This window comes from Panulirus ornatus, chromosome 67 (assembly GCF_036320965.1).
Source record: "Panulirus ornatus isolate Po-2019 chromosome 67, ASM3632096v1, whole genome shotgun sequence".
Lineage (NCBI taxonomy): Eukaryota > Metazoa > Arthropoda > Malacostraca > Decapoda > Palinuridae > Panulirus > Panulirus ornatus.
In genome coordinates, this window is record NC_092290.1 from 23,439,353 (window position 1) to 23,466,278 (window position 26,926).

General features: G+C 40.0%; 1 protein-coding gene across 6 annotated transcripts in view; it reads left to right on the forward strand.

Annotated features, from left to right (window-relative positions):
- Window positions 1-26,926, forward strand: part of LOC139747080 (uncharacterized) — a 488,827-nt gene that overhangs the window by 327,937 nt on the left and 133,964 nt on the right. The window contains exon 6 of one of the 6 annotated variants that reach the window (XM_071658875.1): window positions 18,411-18,984. The exons of the other annotated variants lie outside the window; for them this stretch is intronic. Coding sequence (XP_071514976.1) covers window positions 18,411-18,776 — 366 coding nt within the window. The 3' untranslated portion in view covers window positions 18,777-18,984. Of the gene's footprint in view, window positions 1-18,410; window positions 18,985-26,926 lie in introns of those variants that run through there. 6 annotated transcript variants of the gene reach the window in all.

A 26,926-nucleotide genomic window follows, 5' to 3' on the forward strand; every position in this document is an offset into this window, starting at 1 on the left:
CTAATGTTTAATTCCTTTTAAAGGTGTTAGTTTGTTGTTTTCATTAGCATTCTCTTTTATTTTTACAAGCATTCCTGAAAGAGTGCTTTGTGTTAAGTGAAAATACTCCAAGTAGACCTCCCTTTCCCATACGATTCCAAAATATTGATTGAGATGCATTCTAATCAATTTTCTAACTACCAGTTATTCTTAAAATGCTGTTTGAGCTGCTTACATAACTGTTTACATTGCTGTTATTCTGTATTAAGCATACTATATCTAGAAGCCATTCTATATCTTATAATTTAAAACATTTGAAGAAAAGTGGCTTTTGTAAGAGTCACAGAGTTAGTGGAGGAAGCAAAAATTTATATAAAAATATGTATTTTACCTCCAATACAGTACATTCTAGAAATGTTATTGCATGAGCTCTCACTAGAGAAGGCTGAGAAATCTACATTTCATGGCTTAATAATGGGAATTGTAGCCTATCCCTGCAATGGTTTTCTTTTCTAACATGGCACAGGCAAAAAAATGCCTCAATCAAGGGCCATCTCAGGTGAAAGGAAAAAAGTAAGAGAAAAAGATTGTAGAAATTAATCTGGGCTCTGACATGTTTGTAGACATGACATTTAAAGGTAGAAAGGTTATAGGAACAGGGGAAGACAAAAGAAGGAAGAGAATTCCATGGATTACCAATTCGAGGAAGGAAAGAGGTTTCATAACTAGCAATCCTCAACTGGCAGGCAGTAGCACAGATATTCTGGGAAGCAGCAGCCACACACATGCTTTGATGACAGAGACACATGCAGGCAGCTCAAAATAGTGGTGGGTGATATGATACCTGTAGAACAGAGAGAGAGAGAGAGAGAGAGAGAGAGAGAGAGAGAGAGAGAGAGAGAGAGAAACATTACAGCCTACAGAACAGGATCATTGAAGAGAGATGATGCCAGGGGAATTGGTATAACAGAAAGCATTTTATTTCAACCATACTAACAGAGTGGTGGACAAAGAACCACCTCAAATATGTAATCAGTATTCCTCACTAGGATGAATAGAATCACTACACTGTAATTATGAAATAGCTGCTCACAAACAAAATGATTATGGCACCTCTAAAACACCCCAAAACTTAGGAAGCACACTTTGTGATGTTAATTATATGAGGTATGCCTTTTGGTTAAATGGTAGGAGCGAAAGATAGATGTGGTTGGTAGGAACATTTAGTCAAGAGCATTAGGTAGAAACATGAGGTAGAAGTGGTGGTTAGGCAGGAGCATTAGGTAAAAGTGCTTAGTAGGAACATTTAGGCAAGAGTCTGCAAATGTGGCATTAGAGTTGCACTCTGTCAGTAGCCTGTTAAGGGCGAGGCACTAAAAGCTAAGAAGCAACACTGGAGTTCACTAGTTATTGACGCTCTGTTGCCATGGCCATCTGCTTGAGGGAGTTCCAGGTGGGAACAGGCATCAGAGATATAGATAGATAGAATTTCGGGATGTACTGAAGGATATGGGTATGGCTAATATGTTTTTGACATTACAGAGTGGAATTATGGTGTTTTGAGATTGAACAGGAAATGAGTGACTGTTGGCACATGAATTTGATCGTCTTTCTTCATCCCCATTCCCTGATGTTGTGCAGGGCTAATGTGAGAGGAAGTATGTTCAGTATGAGAAAGAAAATTTGAAGAAGGAAGGGAGGGAGGGAAAGTGAGTTGAAATGTTTAATTTGGAATCATCAGAATATGAATGAATGGGATTAGACATTAAAGAGAGATCATTTATGGTGCTTATTTATATAGCTGAATAATGCTTTAGTACTGTCTAGATAGAAATGACCTAACTTTATTTGACAGTAAGTAATCCTCAAATAAAGACCCTATGATTCCACCTGTGGTTGTGTACATTCTCATGTTTTTTAAGATACCCCAGGTCAACCCCCTTCAAACTCACACTCAAACTCTACTTCACCCTTTCTGTCATACCTCATTATCTTTCTTTAGTTCATATTAACTCACAGCTTCCTTCTTTCATACTTTCATCCAGAGTCATGTCCTGAGTCCTTCATCCCCATTAATCCATGGACCTCTCCCTTACTTCAAGACACATTTATGTTACCCCTTTCTCTCTCTTTCTCTGTCCACAAAGGATGAAGAGATATCAAAGAATTAGAAAACCTGATATGACAATTTAATGGAAGGGTAACTTTAACTTCCATTTTATTGAATGGCACAAAAGAGAAGTAGACAGTGAATGTACATACAAATGCATGGAAAGGACTAATAGATCAGCATATGAAAAGAGCAGTTCTAAAGGCTAATAAATCTTTGTGAATCATTCAGCTTTGTTCAAGTGAACTGTAGAACAACAAGAGTGAAGAACACAAAAGATCTAATCCTTCAAATGACATGGCAATACACCCATTCCTTGTTTTATGTGGGGATTATATTACTTACTCAATCAAACCACCTCACACCACATATTGTCCTTAAACATTTCATTTCCAACACATCCACCTTCCTCCATACAACCTAATCTATAGCCCATGCCTCGCAGCCATATAACAATGTTGGAACTACTATTCCTTCAAACATACCCATTTTTGTTCTCCGAGACAATGTTCTCTCCTTCCACACATTTTTCATTGCTCCCAGAACCTTTGCCCCCCTCCCCCACCCTGTGACTCACTTCCACTTCCATGGTTTCATCTGCTAAGTCCACTCCCAGATATCTAAAACACTTAACTTCCTCCAGTTTCACTCCTTCTGGGTAAACCATGGAAAGTTCTGTGGGGCCTGGATGTGAAAAGGGAGTTGTGGTTTCGGTGCATTACACTTGACAACAGAGACTGAATGTGAACGAATGTGGCCTTTTTTTGCCTTTTCCTGCCACTACCTTGCTGGAGGTAGGGGGAATGCTATGTCAGTGTGGTGGGATGGCAATAGGAATAGATGAAGGCAGCAAGTATGAATATGTACATGTGTATATATGTATATGTCTTTGTATGTATATGTTGAAATGTATATTTATGTAAATGTGCGTGTATGGGCGTTTATGTATATACATATGTATGTGGGTGGGTTGGGCCATTCCTCATCTGTTTCCTTTCGCTACCTCGCTGACGTGGAAGACTGCGATTAAGTATAATGATAAAAAGGTATATATGTATATGTGTCGTACATATTTGCTGTTTCCCACATTAGCGAGGTATCGTTAAGAACAGAGGACTAAGCCTAAGAGGAAAAATCCTCACTTGGCCCCTTCTCTGTTCCTTCCCTTGAAAAGGTAAAAAACTGGAGGTGAGAATTTCCAGCCCCCTACTCCCTCCCCTTTTAGTCACCTTTAATGGCACACAGGGAATACGTGGGAAGTATTCTTTCTCCCCTGTATATATGGTTGCGAGGCATGAACTATAGATAGGGTTGTGTGGAGAGGGGGTTTATGTGTTGGAAATGAAATGTTTGAGGACAGTATCTGGTGTGAGGTGGTTTGATCAAGAAGGGATGAAAGGGTAAGAGATATGTGTGGAAATGGAAAGAGTGTGGCTGAGAGAGCAGAAGAGGGTTTGTTGAAATTGTATGGACTTATGGAGAGAATGAGTGAGGAAAGGTTGACAAATAGGATACATGTGTCACATATGGAGGGAACAAGGAGAACTGGGAGACCAGATTTAAGTGGAAGGATGGATTGAAAAAGATTTTAAACAATTGGGGCCTGAACATGCAGGAGGGTGTTAGGATTGCAAGGAATAGAGTGAGTTGGAATGATATGGTATACTGGGGTCAATATACTGTCAATAGACTGAACCAGGGAATGTGAAACATCTGGGGTAAACCATGGAAAGGTCTGTGGGCCCTGGATGTGGATAGGGAGATGTGCTTTTGTTTTATTACACATGACAGCTTGTGTTAGGATGTGAGCAGATGTGACCTTTCTCTGTATGTTTCTTGACACTACCTCACTGAATCAGGTGATGATTGTGTGTGTGTGTGTGTTGGAGGGTGTACATGTTATCTTTCTTTTCCTTCATGCATTTGTGGTGTTTCTTGTGGACTGAGGTGATATTGGGAAAGGATGAAGGTGGGCAAGCATAAATATGTACATAAGTATGTATGTATGTATATATGTATATGTACATGTATGTGCATATATGTGTAGTTGAATGGCTATGTCTTTCTTCGTATGTTCCCTGGCATTACCTTGCTGATGCTGAAAATAGCGATCATATATGAAAAAATACACACACACACTCACTCACACATACAGTCCCATACAATGATACTGTATGGATGTGAGGTATGGCCTGAAGATGAGGATGTGTGGAGAACAGTGAAGGTGTTGGAACTGAAATGTTTAAAGACGATATGGTGTAAAGTGGTTTCAGTGAGTAAGAAAGAAGTATAAGAGGGAGGTGTGGTAATAAGAAAGGTGTGGTTGAGAGAGCTGAAGAGGGTGTGCTGAAATGGTTTGGACAAATGAAGAAAATGAGTGAAGAGAGGTTAATAAAGGGGATATGTGTGTCAGAAGTGAAGGGGCAAGGAGAAGGGAGAGACCAAGTTAGAGATGGAGGGATGGATTGAAAAAGATTTTGAGTTTTTAGGGCCTGCATGTGCAGGAGGGTGAAAAGGCTTACATGGGATAGAATGAACTGAAGCACTATGGTATACATGGGGTAACGTTCTGTCAGTGGACTGAACCAGGGCATTTGAAGCATGTGGTGGGGTAAGGGGTACAGGAAGGTCTCTGGGGCTGGAGACAACAGACCATAAGCCCTTAAGTTAGAGGGAATATTTCCCCTTACTATGTTGATTCATCCCCATGGCTTGGGTATCCTTTGCTGTAAATTTTGATGTGTTACTTTACAAGCTTGCTCTTCTGGCTTCATTTTACCTCTTTAATCTGAAATAGAGAGCATAGCAATCCCACCAGTGAAAACGAAATATGTGATGGCAGTACACATGTATACTTCTGACGTGCTGTTTACAATTATACAACCTCTCCTTGTCCCACATGACACCTGACAACACTTAACTCAACTAATTCTTTGTACTAGATTTTCCTGCAGTGAGCACTCTGCGCTAGGCCTGCCTTTTGACAAAATGGTAGGAGCAATAGATATAAGTAAAAAGAAGGAATCAGGTTGGAGCTTAAGGTAGAAGCATTAGGTAGGAGTAGTTGGTAGAAATATTAGGCAGGAGCATTAGATAAAAGTAGTGAGTTGGAACATTAGGCAAAAACATTAAGTAAAAGTAATTAGTAGGAGCATTAGGTAGGAGTCTCTGGAACTGCTGCAGTGGAGTTACCCTCTGCTAGTGGCCTGTTTAGGGTGAGGCATTAAAGGCTACAAAACAGCACTGGAATTTACCAGTTATGGAGAGACTTTTGCTATGGCCAACCAGTTTAGGGAGTTCCTGGTGGGTACGAACATCAGAGATATAAATAGATGGATGGATGATGGCAGCATTGCACTCCAAGCATGGTCTCTTTCCAGTCATAGTGGAATGGTGAAGTTATGAATATCCCATTTATTTTTTAGAAAAATTTGAAGATTATATTTCAGAGAATTGTATGATAAAGTTTTGCATAATTGTGGATGGCCTACACCATAGATGATTAGAATTTGATATGAAAAATGAAATATATGATATGCTAGAACAATGTGGCTCCAGACCCTCAGTTCTCTCTACCACCACCTCAGACTGGGTTGAATCCCAATATCAATTCTTGGTTGATGCAGCCAAGTACAAGCTCTATTTACTACAAAATATGAATTATTGATTGTGTTAATTTTGAGCTTTGTTTCTTTTTTATGAATTTAAAGTGCAAATAATGGAACTGAGTGGGGCCTAGGAACATAACCCAATTTAACGAGTAGAAACAAGTTCTCTTTGTATGGCCTTTTTTTAGAACATATTCCCGGTATGCAAAGCAAGGGAATGGTGTATAAGTGAATGTATGTGTTGTATACATTGTTTTATGAATTATGGATTAGAAGTAAGGGACTTTTCAAGAATAACTAAGATGTTGTCATAATGTTACATTTTTCATATACTCTTGTTTATTTTTTTGTCCCAGTCTTCTTACACTACATGCATCATTAACTATTTATTTTTCATGTAATAGCATCATAATTTCAATAAAGTTTTTGTTTTGCTTTTGAAATTTCAATGCCATTACCTCATGACACAAGATCTTAAGAAAATAGCTTATTTACTCCCATTATCCTATAATTTTACAGAAGGGAATATGTTTAAAAGTGAGATTCGTCTCAGAATATTTGTCCAAAGTTTGCAAAAAACATTTAATTAATTTCATAGAAAACCCAAATATATTGTTATTTGCAACTATTATTTATTTATTTATTTTGCTTTGTCGCTGCCTCCCGCGTTTGTGAGGTAGCGCAAGGAAACAGACGAAAGAAATGGCCCAACCCACCCCCATACACATTTATATACATACACGTCCCCACACGCAAATATACATACCCATACATCTCAATGTACACATATATATACACACACAGACATATACATATATACACATGCACACAATTCACACTGTCTGCCTTTATTCATTCCCATCGCCACCCCGCCACACATGGAATAACATCCCCCTCCCCCGTCATGTGTGCGGGGTAGCGCTAGGAAAAGACAACAAAGGCCCCATTCGTTCACACTCAGTCTCAAGCTGTCATGCAATAATGCCCGAAACCACAGCTCCCTTTCCACATCCAGGCCCCACAGAACTTTCCATGGTTTACCCCAGATGCTTCACATGCCCTGATTCAATCCATTGACAGCACGTCGACCCCGGTATACCACATCGATCCAATTCACTCTATTCCTTGCCCGCCTTTCACCCTCCTGCATGTTCAGGCTCCAATCACTCAAAATCTTTTTCACTCCATCTTTCCACCTCCAATTTGGTCTCCCACTTCTCCTCGTTCCCTCCACCTCCAACACATATATCCTCTTGGTCAATCTTTCCTCACTCATTCTCTCCATGTGCCCAAACCATTTCAAAACACCCTCTTCTGCTCTCTCAACCACGCTCTTTTTATTTCCACACATCTCTCTTACCCTTACGTTACTTACTCAATCAAACCTCCTCACACCACATATTGTCCTCAAACATCTCATTTCCAGCACATCCACCCTCCTATGCACAACTCTATCCATAGCCCACTCCTCGCAACCATACAACATTGTTGGAACCACTATTCCTTCAAACATACCCATTTTTGCTTTTCGAGATAATGTTCTCGACTTCCACACATTCTTCAAGGCTCTCAGCATTTTCGCCCCCTCCCCCACCCTATGATTCACTTCAGCTTCCATGGTTCCATCCGCTGCCAGATCCACTCCCAGATATCTAAAACACTTTACTTCCTCCAGTTTTTCTCCATTCAAACTTACCTCCCAATTGACTTGACCCTCAACTCTACTGTACCTAATAACCTTGCTCTTATTCACATTTACTCTTAACTTTCTTCTTTCGCACACTTTACCAAACTCAGTCACCAGCTTCTGCAGTTTCTCACATGAATCAGCCACCAGTGCTGTATCATCAGCAAACAACAACTGACTCACTTCCCAAGCTCTCTCATCCCCAACAGACTTCATACTTGCCCCTCTTTCCAAAACTCTTGCATTCACCTCCCTAACAACCCCATCCATAAACAAATTAAACAACCATGGAGACATCACACACCCCTGCCGCAAACCTACATTCACTAAGAACCACTCACTTTCCTCTCTTCCTACACGTACACATGCCTTACATCCTCGATAAAAACTTTTCACTGCTTCAGACAACTTGCCTCCCACACCATATATTCTTAGTACCTTCCACAGAGCATCTCTATCAACTCTATCATATGCCTTCTCCAGATCCATAAATGCTACATACAAACCCATTTGCTTTTCTAAGTATTTCTCACATACACTCTTCAAAGCAAACACCTGATCCACACATCCTCTACCACCTCTGAAACCACACTGCTCTTCCCCAATCTGATGCTCTGTACATGCCTTCACCCTCTCAATCAATACCCTCCCATATAATTTACCAGGAATACTCAACAAACTTATACCTCTGTAATTTGAGCACTCACTCTTATCCCCTTTGCCTTTATACAATGGCGCTATGCACGCATTCCGCCAATCCTCAGGCACCTCACCATGAATCATACATACACTAAATAACCTTACCAACCAGTCAACAATAAAGTCACCGCTTCTTTAATAAATTCCACTGCAATACCATCCAAACCTGCTGCCTTGCCGGCTTTCATCTCTCACAAAGCTTTTTCTACCTCTTCTCTGTTTACCAAATCATTTTCCCTAACCCTCTCACTTTGCACACCACCTCAACCAAAACACCCTATATCTGCCAGTCTATCATCAAACACATTCAACAAACCTTCAAAATACTCACTCCATTTCCTTCTCACATCACCACTACTTGTTATCACCTCCCCATTAGCCCCTTTCACTGAAGTTCCCATTTGCTCCCTTGTCTTACGCACTTTATTTACCTCCTTCCAGAACATCTTTTTATTCTCCCTAAAATTTAATGATACTCTCTCACTCCAAAGCTCATTTGCCCTCATTTTCACCTCTTGCACCTTTCACTTGACCTCCTGTCTCTTTCTTTTATACATCTCCCACTCATTTGCATTTTTTCCCTGCAAAAATCATCCAAATGCCTCTCTCTTCTCATTCACTAATAATCTTACTTCTTCATCCCGCCACTCACTACCCTTTCTAATCAGCCCACCTTCCACGCTTCTCATGCCACAAGCATCTTTTGCGCAAGCTATCACTGCTTCCCTAAATCATCCCATTCCTCCCCCACTCCCCTTACCTCCTTTGCAACTTTGCAACCATTATTATTATTATTATTGATACTTGATCGCTGTTTCCTGCATTAGCGAGGTAATGCAAGAAAACAGACGAAAAAATGGCCCAACATACCCTCATACACATGTATATACATAAATGACCACACACACACACATATACATACCTATACATTTCAACATATACATACATGTATACACATGTACATATTCGTATATGCTTCCTTCATCCATTCCCGTTGCCACCCCGCCACACATGAAGTTCCACCCCCCTCCCCTGTGCACACATGAGGTAGTGCTAGGAAAAGACAACAAAGGCCAAATTTGTTCACACTCAGTCCCTAGCTGTCATGTGTAATGCACTGAAACCACAGCTCCCTTTACACATCTAGGTCCCACAAAACTTTCCATGGTTTACCCAAGACTCTTCACATGCCCTGCTTCAGTCCATTGACAGCACGTCGTCCCTGGTATACCACATCGTTCCAATTCACTCTATTCCTTGCACACCTTTCACCCGCCTGTATGTTCACGCCCTGATCGCTCAAAATCTTTTTCACTCCATCCTCCACCTCCAATTTGGTCTCCCACTTCTCGTTTCCTCCACCTCTGACATATATATCCTCTTTGTCAATCTTTCCTCTCTCATTCTCTCTGTGTGACCAAACCATTTCAATACACCCTCTTCTGCTCTCTTAACCACACTCTTTTTATTACCACACACCTCTCTTACCCTTTCATTACTTACTCTATCAAACCACCTCACACCACATATTGTCCTCAGACATCTCATTTCCAACACATCCACTCCCCTCCGCACAACTCTATCTATAGCCCATGCCTCCCAACCATATAACATTGTTGGAACCACTATTCCTTCAAACATACCCATTTTTGCTTTCCAAGATAATGTTCTCGCCTTCCACACATTCTTCAATGCTTCCAGAACTTTCACCCCCTTCCCCACCCTGTGACTCAGTTCTGCTTCCATGGTTTCATCCGCTGCCATGTACACTCCCAGATATCTAAAACACTTCACATCCTCCAGTTTTTCTCCATTCAAACTTACCTCCCAATTGACTTGTCCCTCAACCCTACTGTACCTAATAACCTTGCTCTTATTCACATTTGCTCTCAGCTTTCTTCTTTCACACACTTTACCAAACTCAGTTACCGGCTTCTGCAGTTTCTCACCAGAATCAGGCACCAGCACTGTATCATCAGCAAACAACAACTGACTCACTTCCCACACCCTCTCATCCGCAACAGACTGCATACTTGCCCCTTTCCAAAACTCTTGCATTTGCATTCACCTCCCTAACAACCTCATCCATAAACAAATTAAACAACCATGGAGACATCCTGCACCCCTGCCGCAAACCGACATTCACTAAGAACCACTCACTTTCCTCTCTTCCTACTCGTACACATGCCTTACTTTTGATAAAAACTTTTCACTGCTTCTAACAACTTGCCTCCCACACCATGTATTCTCAATACCTTCCACAAAGCATCTCTATCAACTCTTATCATATGCCTTCTCCTGATCCATAAATGCTACATACAATCCATTTGCTTTTCTGAGTATTTCTCACATACATTTTTCAAAGCAAACACCTGATCTACACATCCTCTACCACTTCTGAAACCACACTGCTCTTCCCCAATCTGATGCTCTGTACATGCCTTCACCCTCTCAATCAATACCCTCCCATATAATTCCCCAGGAATACTCAACAAACTTATACATCTGTAATTTGAGCACTCACCTTTATCCCCTTTGCCTATGAGTCCATGGGGAAAATGAAACACGATAAGTTCCCAAGTGCACTTTCATGTAATAATCACATCATCAGAGGAGATACAAGAAAGAAATATAAGTCAGCTGAGATACATTGAAGAGACGTAGCTAGATTGCCATTGGGTAAACACGTGATGGTCCAAGACAGACAACGAGCAAATCATAAACTTATTACGTAGACAAGAAGGGGAATTGTTTACAGATTTTATCAACAGTAAAGCTATTCAATTGGTATAGAGCTTCACCAATATTAAGGTTATAATTCTTTGTGCATTTAATAATAGAAGATTCAATGACATTTCTTGTGGTACTGGAGTTAGAGTTAATAACTGAGATGGTGTTTTTTCAGTCAATACAATGATCATAGTTTTTATGTGATTAAACAAGGCATTTGATTCTTGTCCTTTTCTTATACTACATTTATGTTGCTTAAGTCTAACAGAAAGATCCTTACCAGTCTACCTAACTTAAAACTTATCACAATTTGTACATGGCACTATATAGATGCATCTAGGAGAATTTTCCGGTGAGTTCCTGATTAAGATATTCTTTATATTATTATTGATGCTGAAGGCAACAATTACATTAAAGTATTTAAGTAATATGGGAAGTAAAGTAAAATTATTATTAAGAGGGAGTCAATGGGAGGTTTGGGTTCAAATCTATAAGATGATTTCTTTGCTAACTTAAGGGATTTATCAATGAAAGATCTAGGGTAGTTTAACTTAGATCCAATAGAAGATATCTGCTTAGACTCATCATCAATAAACTCTGGACTGCAAATACATAATGCCCTAAGGAACATAGATTGAAATGATGATAATTTAACCCTGTCATGTTAAGATGAGTAATGATGGATATATGAACATACATTGGTAGGTTTTGACAATTTATATGTGATGAAGCCTACTGACTCATTATAGGTCTTGCTGGAAAATTTTGTTTATGTGTTTTGATAAGTCCATACATATATGGCATACATATGAATTGTCAGAATGGTTAGTTTCTTTATTAAGTCCTTTGATGGGTAAGATAACAAATTCTAATATCATGAACGATGTAGATTTAGTTGACAAGCTTAACAATATCAGTGTAAGATAAATTGTAATATCATGAACAATGTAGATTTAGTTAACAAGCTTAACAATATCAGTGTTAATTTTGATTCCAAACTTGTTAGCTTTGATGTTTCCTAACTGTTCACAAAAGCTCCAGTTGATAGCATTTTAGAATATTTATTTGATGTTTTGGATGATATTTACCTGTTTCAAAGTCTGTTTTCATTGACCTGATAAAATTGTGTATAAAAGACTGTGTATTTCAATTCAATGGAGATTATTATGTCAAAAATTTGTTATGGCATTGGGTAACCCTCTTTCACCTGTGCAAAGTAATCTTTATATGGAATTCTTTGAAACAAAATTGAAGGATATCTTGCCTTCTAATGCAATATGGTTTAGGTATGTAGATGATGTTCTTTGTGTTTGGCCAACGAATGAAAATTTACAAACATTTCTCCCCTTACTTAACAATTTCGTACCTGCCATTAAATTTACTGTAGAAAATGAAGATAATGGTTTGTTACCATTTGTAGACTGCATGGTCCATAGGCAATGAAAAAAATTTAAGTTTAGCATATACAGAAAACCTATCAGTGTATGCTCATATATCCATTATTACTCATCTCAACATGACAGTTAAATTATCATCTTTTCAATCTATGTTCTTTAGAGCATTACATATTTACAGTCCAAAATTTATTGATGATGAGTTTGAGAAGATATATTCTATTGGATCTAAATTAAAGTACCCTAGATCTTTCATTGATAAATCCCTATTATAAAATACACAAAGAATTATAACCTTAGTATTAGTGAAGATCTATACTGATTGGATAGCTTTATTGTTGATAAAATTTGTAAATAATTCCCCTTCTTGTCCACATAATAAGTTGATATGCTAGTTGTGTGTCATGGACAATCACGTGTTTACCAAATAGAGTCATAGCTAATATTTCTTTCTTGTATCTCTCCTGATGATGTGATTATTACGTGAAAGTGCACTTGGGAACTTATCGTGTTTCATTTTCCCAGTGGACTCAGAAATATACTTGATCATGCGCAAAATTGCGAACCTTTCCAATGATAGAGTGGTAGATATAGGGTGCTTTTGGTCGAGGTGGTGTGCAAAGTGAGAAGGTTAGGGAAAATGATTTGGTAAACAGAGAAGAGGTAGTGAAAGCTTTGCAGAAGATGAAAGCCGGCAAGGCAGCATGTTTGGATGGTATTGCGGTGGAATTTATTAAAAAAGGGGGTGACTGTATTATTGACTGGTTGGTGAGGTTATTTAATGTATGTATGATTCATGGTGAGGTGCCTGAGGATTGGCGGAATGCTTGCATAGTGCCATTGTACAAAGGCAAAGGGGATAAGAGTGAGTGCTCAAATTACAGAGGTATAAGTTTGTTGAGTATTCCTGGTAAATTATATGGGAGGGTATTGATTGAGAGGGTGAAGGCATGTACAGAGCATCAGATTGGGGAAGAGCAGTGTGGTTTCAGAAGTGGTAGAGGATGTGTGGGTCAGGTGTTTGCTTTGAAGAACGTGTATGAGAAATACTTAGAAAAGCAAATGGATTTGTATGTAGCATTTATGGATCTGGAGAAGGCATATGATAGAGTTGATAAAGATGCTCTGTAGAAGGTATTAAGAATATATGGTGTGGGAGGCAAGTTGTTAGAGGCAGTGAAAAGTTTTTATCGAGGATGTAAGGCATGTGTACGTGTAGGAAGAGAGGAAAGTGATTGGTTCTCAGTGAATGTAGGTTTGTGGCAGGGGTGTGTGATGTCTCCATGTTTGTTTAATTTGTTTATGGATGGGGTTGTTAGGGAGGTGAATGCAAGAGTTTTGGAAAGAGGGGCAAGTATGCAGTCTGTTGTGGAAGAGAGAGCTTGGGAAGTGAGTCAGTTGTTGTTCGCTGATGATACAGCGCTGGTGGCTGATTCATATGAGAAACTGCAGAAGCTGGTGACTGAGTTTGGTAAAGTGTGTGAAAGAAGAAAGTTAAGAGTAAATGTGAATAAGAGCAAGGTTATTAAGTACAGTAGGGTTGAGGGTCAAGTCAATTGGGAGGTAAGTTTGAATGGAAAAAACTGTAGGAGTTAAAGTGTTTTAGATATCTGGGAGTGGATCTGGCAGCGGATGGAACCATGGAAACTGAAGTGAATAGAAAATTCTGGGAGCCTTGGAGAATGTTTGGAATTCGAGAACATTATCTCGGAAAGCAAAAATGGGTATGTTTGAAGGAATAGTGGTTCCAACAATGTTCCGAGATAATTTTCTCGCCTTCCACACATTCTTCAGCGCTGCCATAACTTTCGCCCCCTCCCCCACCCTATGATTCACTTTTGCTTCCATGGTTCCATCTGCTGCCAAATCTACACCCAGATATCTGTAACACTTCACTTCCTCCAGTTTTTCTCCATTCAAACTTACCTCCCAATTGACTTGTCCCTCAACCCTACTGTACCTAATAACCTTGCTCTTATTCACATTTACTCTCAGCTTTCTTCTTTCACATACTTTACCAAACTCAGTCACCAGCTCCTGCAGTTTCTCAACAAATCAGCCACCAGCGTTGTATCCTCAGTGAACAACAACTGACTCACTTCCCAAGCTCTCTCATCCTCAACAGACTGCATTCTTGCCCCTCTTTCCAAAACTCTTGCATTCACCTCCCTAACAACCCCATCCATAAACAAATTAAACAACCATGGAGACATCATACACCCCTGCCGCAAACCAAAATTCACTGTGAACCAATCACATTCCTCTCTTCCTACACGTACACATGCCTTACATCCTCGATAAAAACTTTTCACTGCTTCTAACAACTTGCCCCCCCACACCATATATTCTTAATACCTTCCTCAGAGCATCTCTATCAACTCTCTCATATGCCATCTCCAGATCCATAAATGCTACATACAAATCCATTTGCTTTTCTATGTATTTCTCACATACATTCTTCAAAGCAAACGCCTGATCCACACATCCTTCACCACTTCTGAAACCACACTGCTCTTCCCCAATCTGATGCTCTGTACATGCCCTCACCCTCTCAATCAATACCCTCCCATATAATTTCCCCAGAATACTCAACAAACTTATACCTCTGTAATTTGAGCACTCACTTTTATCCCCTTTGCCTTTGTACAGTGGCACTAAGCAAGCATTCCTCCAATCCTCAGGCACTTCACCATAAGTCATACATACATTAAATAACATTACCAACCAGTCAACAATCCAGTCACCCCCTTTTTTAATAAATTCCACTGCAATACCATCCAAACCTGCTGCCTTGCCGGCTTTCATCTTCCGCAAGCTTTTACTACCTCTTCTCTGTTTACCAAATCATTCTCCCTAAACCTCTCTTTTTGCACACCACCTCGACCAAAACACCCTATACCTGCCACTCTTATCATCAAAAACATTCAATAAACCATCAAAATACTCACTCCATCTCCTTCTCACACCACCACTACTTGTTATCACCTCCCATTAGCCCCCTTCACTGAAGTTCCCATTTGTTCCCTAGTCTTATGCACTTTATTTACCTCCTTCCAAAACATCTTTTTATTCTCCTTAAAATTTAATGATACTCTCTCACCCCAACTCTCATTTGCCCTCTTTTTCACTTCTTACACCTTTCTCTTGACCTCCTGCCTCTTTCTTTTATACATCTCCCAGTTATTTGCATTATTTCCCAGCAAAAATCATCCAAATGCCTCTCTCTTCTCTTTCACTGATAATTTTACTTCTTCATCCCACCACTCACTACCCTTTCTAATCTGCTCACCTCCCATGCTTCTCATGCCACAAGCATCTTTTGTGCAAGCCATCACTGCTTCCCTAAATACATTCCATTCCTCCACCACTCCCGTTACGTCCTTTGTTCTCACCTTTTTCCATTCTGTACTCATTCTCTCCTGGTACTTCTTCAGACAAGTCTCCTTCCCAAGCTCACTTACTCTCACGACTCTCTTCACCCCAACTTTCTCTCCTCTTTTCTGAAAATCCATACAAATCTTCACCTTCGCCTCCACAAGATATCAGACATCCCTCCAGTTGCACCTCTCAGCACATTAGCATCCAAAAGTCTCTCTTTCGCACGCCTATCAATTAACACGTAATCCAATAACGCTCTCTGGCCATCTCTCATACGTACATACGTATATTTATGTATATATCTCTCTTTTTAAACCAGGTATTCCCAGTCACCAGGATATGTACATGCGTATATATGTATATGTCTGTGTATGTATATGTATGTATGTTGAAATGTTTAGGTATGTATATGTGCGTGTGTGGGCATTTATGTATATACATATGTTTATGTATATACAGATACTTATACATATATGATGATATATGTACATATATCATACTATACTTATATACATACCTATACTCACAAATACACATACATATACATATATACGCATGTGCATATTCATACTTGCTCACCTTCATCCATTCCTGGCACCACCCCACCCCACAAGAAACAGAATTGCCACCCGCTGCATCAGTGAGGTTGCTCCTTGAAACAGACAAAGAAATTCCACATCCACTCACTCTCATTCTATTATATCTGTTATGTGTAGTTGTTTACAGCTTATTTGTAATATTCTTTTATGAAAAAAATTTTGATCTTAAACCAGTGTAACAGGTTTGAAACAAACTTTGCAAAATGAAATATTGCAGAACTGAAAGTTGTTAATTGCAGCTTTTAAGTTTTTTGTATTCTTTTATTAGAATGGCAATAATAGGAATTTGTTGGAAGTTTGGATTAAGGAACATGACCTGAAATGTCCTTTTGTAAACCAGTCCCAAAGATTACAGTGTCTGGGAAAGAAATTGCCTGTAACTTCTTGGGTTAAGAATTGACCCCACTGCTGTGTGTTTCATTTATGGATCATTCTTCAATATATCACTGAAATTATCTTTGGTAAGTTAATATTTTAGTTGTGATGCTTTCCTCTTATACCTTGATTTTGGCACTCTTCCTTGCTGCGTTCTGATCCTCTCTTGGCTCATTTTTCTCTCGTCTCTTCTCCGAGCACAACATGTGTAGTTCTTCCCTATTTGTGACTTTTCCAAGCTCCTTTGGCTCATCCTTTCCATTGCTTCTTCTGTCTGCAGTGTTTCATGGCCTTTCCTATCTCTTTAGCAACCCTGGATCTCTCTCTCTCTCTCTCTCTCTCTCTCTCTCTCTCTCTCTCTCTCTCTCTCTCTCTCTCTGGATTTTTCCCATACATAGATCTGCTCTTCTGGCTATTCCATACCATTTGATCTTCTCTGCCCCATGCCTGTGCCCCCTTCTGTGGTCGTCTCTCCCTTTAGCAGACTTCCACACCAGACTCTGTCCTTCCCAACTCCTCCTCAATCCAGTTCCCTACCTTCCCTATCTTCCTACCCACCAGCCTATAGCTCTTCCTTTCCTGTGGCTCTTATCTTACCCATGGCTCTTGCCTCACCTCATGACTTTACCCCACCAAGTGTATTCATAATTACAGTAATATGATTTCTGTTTACAGTACTTGGGTATTTTTTGCATTATATCATTGCTTGCAACAAGAATCTGTTTTGATGATCAATATTATATGATAGATTAACTGATCTATCTGTAATGCTTTTGTGTTGTGGAATTTCCTCCGAACCAGCCAGGGGCTTCCTCTTTTTAAAAGAAATTTTTTCAGTCTTATAGGAAGAATAATCATCCATGTGCATTATCTTGATTACAGTTCATGTCTAATTTAGCTCCTCAGCGTCTTTTGGTTTTACATGGGTTCGAAAATTAAGCAAAAACACATACACACACACACACATTCTTTTGTTCCTATGGATAACTTGAATGCTTTAATGCCTTGAGTTCATTACTTATGAAATTCTAGTTGCAGCACTTACAGTTCATTTTAATGGAAAAATCATCGGTATGCCTTTCAAAGGTGATGTAAAAGTTGATTCTGAACAAAACAAAGTAACTTTAATCTTAATTTTGTTTACTTCATAAAGTGGTGATTTATTTTGGGAGGTTACGATCTAGAAAGCTTACACTTTTTTTTTTTTTTTTACTTTTTAATGTTTCATGGATTAGAACCACTTTCATAAACTTTATGAAAAGGCATGTAGGATTTAGGTAAACATATTTGAATTGAACAGATAGATGAATTGATAAATGGATAGAGTGACAGATGTTTTTGAGGGATAAGATGCAAGTGTCACTGCACAATAGATATTTTGGCCAAGTTCATCTAAAGAGACTTCATTGAAGATTCACATCTTTATACTGACTCTAACTTATTCGAATACCCTCTGTAGTTGTGATGATTATCTCACTTGAATAGCTTATCTTAATTTTGATTCCCTTTGAATGCATAGCTATTTTCTTTAAATACTACCCTATTTAACTTAATTGCTCTGTTAAGACTTTGGAATGCATTAGTTACCTTTGGAATGCATTAATTATCTTTGGAAACTATTTTTTCTTCAGGTGATAAATGCAGTCATTTATTTTACAAAATTACTGTGTTAGAACTGAAATGAAAATTTTTTCGTTAGATTTTGAATATTATATTGCTATAACATTTCATCAGCATCCATATATTTTGTGAAATGTATGGTAGCCTATAAATACTGTACATAAAACTTTCGTTGGCGTGATGCAGTTAATTTTTGTTTGTCATTATTAGTAAGATGGGCATCCCTTACAGGTGAGGCTGGACAGTGACGGTTATAGGACTGACGGGAGAGTAGCCACGGGGTCGGGGATGGCTCCCATCTCCACAAACAAGATGCATCAGTGTCTCTACTGTGCATACTCCTCATCCAAGAGATTTAATCTTGATAACCACATGCGCATTCATACTGGAGAGAAGCCATTTTCTTGCCCACATTGCCACTACTGTGCCAGTACCAAAGAGACTTTAAAGAGGCATATATTAATTCACACTGGAGAGAAGCCATATGCATGCAGGCACTGTCCATACCGTTGTACTCAGTGGGGTTCCTTAAAAAGTCATGTTATGACTCATCATACCTTTAGTAAAAGCATTTCATCGTCAAGAAGGAATAAGTAGATGTTGGTTTGGAATTACATAGGCGATTCCTTTAACTGGATGTTAAATCCAAGAGGCCAGTAGATTATAAGGGAAAGATATCAGTCTTTTGAAATATGCCTATGCTCCTGAAATTTCTAGTGAAAATGTAATCCTGTATGGAATTTGCTTTTATATAAAAAGTACATTTAAGCATTAAATGTATCAGTACAGCTGTAATAAATAGGTTCAATTCTTCAGTGGACTTGTAATTCATCATATCAGTTAAGTATTTTGATAAAACTCTGGAAAGAATTTACCTTTATCACTTCACTATGGATATACAGTAGTTAACTGAAAATATCTGCAATGAGCAAAACAAGAAAAAGAGTTTCAAGATAATTACCTGGTTGCTTTGGACATAACCCCTTTTAGCACAGTGGTATGTGCATTGATATAAGTGAGTTCCTTTATTTTAGCCACTCAGTTGGTATCTCACTTTGTGGTAATACTTGCTCTTGAGGGTTGACGTCAAGCTTTTATCTCTGTAATGTAACTTTTCAGTCACAAAGCAGTTACTGTAGGTTTAGTTCATGATGTGATCTGGTAAGGATGTTCCCCTCAGATAAATTTTTGAGATGAGAAAGAAGGGAATGTAAATGAAAGGAATTATATGGTAGAATGATTATATGAAGAGGACAGCCAAGTGGGTAAATTGCATGTCATTGAGAAAAGAGGGAGATATAAGTAGAAAAAAGTAATCAAAAGTATGTTAGATGAGAGTAAAATAGATATGGATGATGAACTTGCCTTATAATTTGCACCATATGATGACCAGACTTTCTCACCAAAGTTTTTAGTTTAGTGTCCAGTGTCTCCTTCATCAGTCTGGTTTCCAGAGTTACTTGAATCACAGGATATATTAAAGATTAGACATTTACCATACCATGTTTAAATTTCAATTTTTAATTTGATATGGTGTTTTCATATATAGTGTGTACAGGGTTCACAACACAAATCCATTAATTTGTCACAGTGCCTTTGAGTATCTAGAATTACATTTCATTCTTTTCTGTCAAATTTGTTCACAGTCCTATGCTGATTGATAACCCTCCAATATTTTAGATTCTGCTTTACTCCATTATCATCTGCTGTATTTTTTTAAGTCTCAGATGAAAGTTCACATCAAGGCTGGGCCTTAATTGGAATCTTGGGAGAATTATGAAATGGAAAAAGAAAAGACAAGGGAAATTATTTATGAATTTTAGAGGAAGTGAGAAACTTGCCTTTCAGACATCACCCTGCCCCATTGGAAACAGCATTGATGCCCCGTGCTTCAACAAGGTAGTGCCAGAAAAACAGACAAAAAAGGCCATATTTGTTCACACTCAGTCTCTAGCTGTCATTTATAATGCATCGAAACCACAGCTTCCTATCCACATCCAGGACCAACAGGCCTTTCCATGGTTTACCCCAGATGCTTCACATGTCTTAGTTCAGTCCATTGACAGTATGTCAACCCTGGTTTACCACATCATTCCAATTTATTCTATTCCTTGCCTGCCTTTCACTCTCCTCTATGTTTAGGCCCCAATTGCTCAAAATCTTTTTTTTTCCATCCTTCCACCTCCAATTTGGTCTGCTTGTCCTTGTTTCCTCCACTTCTGACACATATATCCTCTTTTTTGATCTTTCTTCATTCTCTCCATATGAAACCATTTCAGCACACCCTCTTCTGCTCTTTCAACCACACTCTTTTTATTTCTACACATCACTCATACCCTTTCATTACTTACTCAGTCAAACCATCTCACACCACACATTCTCCTCAAATATCTCATTTCCAACACATCCATCCTCCTCCATACAACCCTATCAATAGCCTATGCCTCACAACTTTATAACATTGTTGGAATTACTATTCCTTCAAACATACCCATTTTTGCTCTTTGAGATAACGTTCTCCCTTTCCATACATTCTTCATTGCTCCCAAAACCTTCGCCCCCCTTCCCCACCCAGTGACTCACTTCTGCTTCCATAGTTCCATTCACTGCTAAGTCCACTCACAGATATCTAAAACACTTCACTTCCTCCAGTTTTTCTCCATTCAGATTTACATCCCAGTTAACTTGTCCCACAACTCTACTGAACCTTATAACCATGCTCTTATTCACATTTAGTCTCATCTTTCTCCTTTCACACACTTTTCCCAACTCAGTCACCAACTTCTGCAGTTTCTCACTTGAATCATCCACTAGAGCTGTATCATCAGTGAACAACACTTGACTCACTTCCCAGGCCCTCTCATCCCAACAGACTGCCTACTTGCCCCTCTCCAAAACTCTTGCATTTACCTCCCTAACCACCCCATCCATAAACAAGTTAAACAACATGGGGACATCACACACCCCTGCCGCAGACCAACATTCACTGAAAACCAATCACTCTCCTCTTTTCCGACTGTACAAATGCCTTACATCCTTGATAAAAACTTTTCACTGCTTCTAGCAATTTACCTCCCGTGACCTATATTGTTAATACTTTCCACAAAGCATCTCTATCCACCCTATCATATGCCTTCTTCAGATCCATAAATGCTTCCTACTAATCCATGTTTTTCTAAGGTTCTGGGAGTGTTGAAGAATGTGTGGTAGGTGAAAACATTATCTCGGAGAGCAAAAATGGGTATGTTTGAAGGAACGGTGGTTCCAACAATGTTATATGGTTGTGAGGCATGGGCTTTAGATAGTGTTGTGCGGAAGAGGGTGGATGTGTTAGAAATCAATTGTTTGAGGACAGTATGTGGTGTGAGGTGCTTTGATCGAGTAAGTGATGAAAAGGTAAGAGAGATGTGTGGTAATAAAAAGAGTGTGGCTGAGAGAGCAAAAGAGGATGTATTGAAATGGTTTGGACACATGGAGAGAATGAGTGATGAAAGATTGACAAACAGGATATAGAGGACATATGTGTCAGAGGTGGAGGGAAGAAGAAGTGGGAGACCAAATTGGAGGTGGAAGGATGGAGTGAAAAAGATTTTGAGTGATTTGGGCCTGAATATACAGGAGGATGAAAGGCGTGCAAGGAATAGAGTGAATTGGAATGATGTGGTATACAGGGGTCAACTTGCTGTCAGTGGAATGAACCAGGGCATGTGAAGCATCTGGGGTAAACCATGGAAAGGTCTGTGGGGCCTGGATGTGGAAAGGGAGCTATGGTTTCAGTGGATTACAAATGACAGCTAGAGACTGATTGTGAATGAATGTGGGTTTTTTGTCTTTTTCTGGCACTACCTCGTTGGAGAGTGGGAAGGTGGCACTGATTCCTGTGTGGCAGGGTGGCAACAGGAATTGGTTGAAGGAAGCCAGTATGAATATGTACATGTGTATATATGTATATATCTGTGTATGTATATGTATGTATACATTGAAATGTATATGTATGCATATGTGCATTTATGTATATATATGTGTATATGAGTGGTTGGGGCATTCTTCGTCTGTTTTCTTGCACTACCTCGCTGACCTGGGGAACAGCGATTAAGTAAATAAATAATAATGGTTTCAGAAGTGGTAGAGTGGTAGAGGATGTGTGGATCAGGTGTTTGCTTTGAAGAATGTGTGTGAGAAATACTTACAAAAACAAATGGATTTGTATGTAGCATTTATGGATCTGGAGAAGGCTTATGATAGAGTTGATAGAGATACTCTTTGGAAAGTATTAAGAATATATGGTGTGGGAGGCAAGTTGTTAGAAGCAGTGAAAAGTTTTTATTGAGGATGTAAAGCATGTGTACGTGTAGGAAGAGAGGAAAGTGATTGGTTCTCAGTGAATGTAGGTTTGCGGCAGGGGTGTGTGATGTCTCCATGTTTGTTTAATTTGTTCATGGATGGGGTTGTTAGGGAGGTGAATGCAAGAGTTTTGGAAAGAGGGGCAAGTATGCAGTCTGTTGTGGATGAGAGAGCTTGGGAAGTGAGTCAGTTGTTGTTCGCTGATGATACAGCGCTGGTGGCTGATTCATGTGAGAAACTGCAGAAGCTGGTGACTGAGTTTTGTAAAGTGTGTGAAAGAAGAAAGTTAAGAGTAAATGTAAAGTGTTTTAGATATCTGGGAGTGGATCTGGCAGCGGATGGAACCATGGAAGCGGAAGTGAATCATAGGGTGGGGGAGGGGGCGAAAATTCCGGGAGCCTTGAAGAATGTGTGGAAGTCGAGAACATTATCTCGGAAAGCAAAAATGGGTATGTTTGAAGGAATATTGGTTCCAACAATGTTGTATGGCTGGGAGGCGTAGGCTATGGATAGGCTTGTGCGCAGGAGGGTGGATGTGCTGGAAATGAGATGTTTGAGGACAATGTGTGGTGTGAGGTGGTTTGATCGAGTAAGTAATGTAAGGGTAAGAGAGATGCGTGGAAATAAAAAGAGTGTGGTTGAGAGAGCAGAAGAGAGTGTTTTGAAATGGTTTAGTCACATGGAGAGAATGAGTGAGGAAAGATTGACCAAGAGGATATATGTGTCAGAGGTGGAGGGAACGAGGAGAAGTGGGAGACCAAATTGGAGGTAAAAAGATGGAGTGAAAAAGATTTTGAGTGATCGGGGCCTGAACATGCAGGAGGGTGAAAGGCGTGCAAGGAATAGAGTGAATTGGAACGATGTGGTATACTGGGGTCGATGTGCTCTCAATGGATTGAACCAGGGCATGTGAAGCGTCTGGGGTAAACCATGGAAAGTTGTGTGGGGCCTGGATGTGGAAAGGGAGCTGTGGTTTCGGGCATTATTGCGTGACAGCTAGAGACTGAGTGTGAACGAATGGGGCCTTTGTTGTCTTTTCTTAGCGTTACCTCGCACACATGAGGGAGGAGGGGGTTGTTATTTCATGTGTGGTGAGGTGGCGATGGGAATAAATAAAGGCAGACAGTATGAATTATGTACATGTGTATATATGTATATGTCTGTGTGTGTATATATATGTGTACATTGAGATGTATAGGTATGTATATTTACGTGTGTGGACGTGTATGTATATACATGTGTATGTGAGTGGGTTGGGCCATTCTTTCATCTGTTTTCTTGCGCTACCTCGCTAATGCGGGAGACAGCGACAAAGCAAAATAAATAAATGAATAAATATATATATATATATATTATTATATTTATTTATTTATTTTGCTTTGTCGCTGTCTCCCGCGTTTGCTAGGTAGCGCAAGGAAAACAGACGAAAGAAATGGCACAACCCACCCACATACACAATGTACACACACACACGCCCACACACGCAAATATACATACCTATACATCTCAATGTACACATATATATGCACACACAGACACATACATATATACCCATGCACACAATTCACACTGTCTGCCCCTATTCATTCCCATCGCCACCTCGCCACACATGGAATACCATTCCCCTCCCCCTCATGTGTGCAAGGTAGCACTAGGAAAAGACAACAAAGGCCCCATTCGTTCACACTCAATCTCCAGCTGTCACGCAATAATGCCCGAAACCACAGCTCCCTTTCCACATCCAGGCCCCACACAACTTTCCATGGTTTACCCCAGACGCTTCACATGCCCTGATTCAATCCACTGACAGCACGTCAACCCCGGTATACCACATCGATCCAATTCACTCTATTCCTTGCCCGCCTTTCACCCTCCTGTATGTTCAGGCCCCGATCACACAAAATCTTTTTCACTCCATCTTTCCACCTTCAATTTGGTCTCCCACTTCTCCTCGTTCCCTCCACCTCCGACACATATATCCTCTTGGTCAATCTTTCCTCACTCATTCTCTCCATGTGCCCAAACCATTTCAAAACACCCTCTTCTGCTCTCTCAACCACGCTCTTTTTATTTCCACACATCTCGTTTACCCTTACATTACTTACTCGATCAAACCACCTCACACCACACATTGTCCTCAAACATCTCATTTCCAGCACATCCATCCTCCTGCGCACAACTCTATCCATAGCCCATGCCTCGCAACCATACAACATTGTTGAAACCACTATTCCTTCAAACATACCCATTTTTGCTTTCCGAGATAATGTTCTCGACTTCCACACATTCTTCAAGGCTCCCAGGATTTTCGCCCCCTCCCCCACCCTATGATTCACTTCCGCTTCTATGGTTCCATCAGCTGCCAGATCCACTCCCAGATATCTAAAACACTTTACTTCCTCCAGTTTTTCTCCATTCAAACTTACCTCCCAATTGACTTGACCCTCAACCCTACTGTACCTAATAACCTTGCTCTTATACACATTTACTCTTAACTTTCTTCTTTCACACACTTTACCAAACTCAGTCACCAGCTTCTGCAGTTTCTCACATGAATCAGCCACCAGCGCTGTATCATCAGCGAACAACAACTGACTCACTTCCCAAGCTCTCTCATCCACAACAGACTTCATACTTGCCCCTCTTTCCAAAACTCTTGCATTCACCTCCCTAACAACCCCATCCATAAACAAATTAAACAACCATGGAGACATCACACACCCCTGCCGCAAACCTACATTCACTGAGAACCAAACACTTTCCTCTCTTCCTACACGTACACATGCCTTACATCCTCGATAAAAACTTTTCACTGCTTGTAACAACTTGCCTCCCACACCATATATTCTTAATACCTTCCACAGAGCATCTCAATTATTATTATTATTATTATTATTATTATTATTATTATTATTATTGACAACACGACCCCAGTATACCGGAGTCGACGTGCTGTCAGTGGATTGGATCAGGGCATGTGAAGCGTCTGGGGTAAACCATGGAAAGTTCTGTGGGGCCTGGATGTGGAAAGGGAGCTGTGGTTTCGGGCATTATTACATGACAGTTAGAGACTGAGTGTGAACGAATGGGGCCTCTGTTGTCTTTTGCTAGCGCTACCTCGCACACATGATGGGGGAGGGGGATGTTATTCCATGTGTGGCGAGGTGGCGATGGGAATAAATAAAGGCAGACAGTATGAATTATGTACATGTGTATATATGTATATGTCTGTGTGTGAAAATATATGTTTACATTGAGATGTATAGGTATGTATATTTGGGTGTGTGGACGTGTATGTATATACATGTGTATGGAGGTGGGTTGGGGCATTTCCGTTTGTCTGTTTCCTTGCGCTATCTCGCAGGCGCGGAGACAGCGACAAAGCAAAATAAATAAATAAATATTTTTTTTTTTTTGCTTTGTCGCTGTCTGCCGCGTTTGCGAGGTAGCGCAAGGAAACAGACGAAAGAAATGGCACAACCCACCCCCATACACATGTATATACATACGTCCACACACGCAAATATACATACCTACACAGCTTTCCATGGTTTACCCCAGACGCTTCACATGCCCTGATTCAATCCACTGATAGCACGTCAACCCCGGTATACCACATCGATCCAATTCACTCTATTCCTTGCACGCCTTTCACCCTCCTGCATGTTCAGGCCCCGATCACACAAAATCTTTTTCACTCCATCTTTCCACCTCCAATTTGGTCTCCCACTTCTCCTCGTTCCCTCCACCTCCGACACATATATCCTCTTGGTCAATCTTTCCTCACTCATTCTCTCCATGTGCCCAAACCACTTCAAAACACCCTCTTCTGCTCTCTCAACCATGCTCTTTTTATTTCCACACATCTCTCTTACCCTTACGTTACTTACTCGATCAAACCACCTCACACCACACATTGTCCTCAAACATCTCATTTCCAGCACATCCATTCTCCTGCGCACAACTCTATTCATAGCCCACGCCTCGCAACCATACAACATTGTTGGAACCACTATTCCTTTAAACATACCCATTTTTGCTTTCAGAGATAATGTTCTCGACTTCCACACATTCTTCAAGGCTCCCAGGATTTTCACCCCCTCCCCCACCCTATGATCCACTTCCGCTTCCATGGTTCCATCCGCTGCCAGATCCACTCCCAGATATCTAAAACACTTTACTTCCTCCAGTTTTTCTCCATTCAAACTTACCTCCCAATTGACTTGACCCTCAACCCTACTGTACCTAATTACCTTGCTCTTATTCACATTTACTCTTAACTTTCTTCTTTCACACACTTTACCAAACTCAGTCACCAGCTTCTGCAGTTTCTCACATGAATCAGCCACCAGCGCTGTATCATCAGCGAACAACAACTGACTCACTTCCCAAGCTCTCTCATC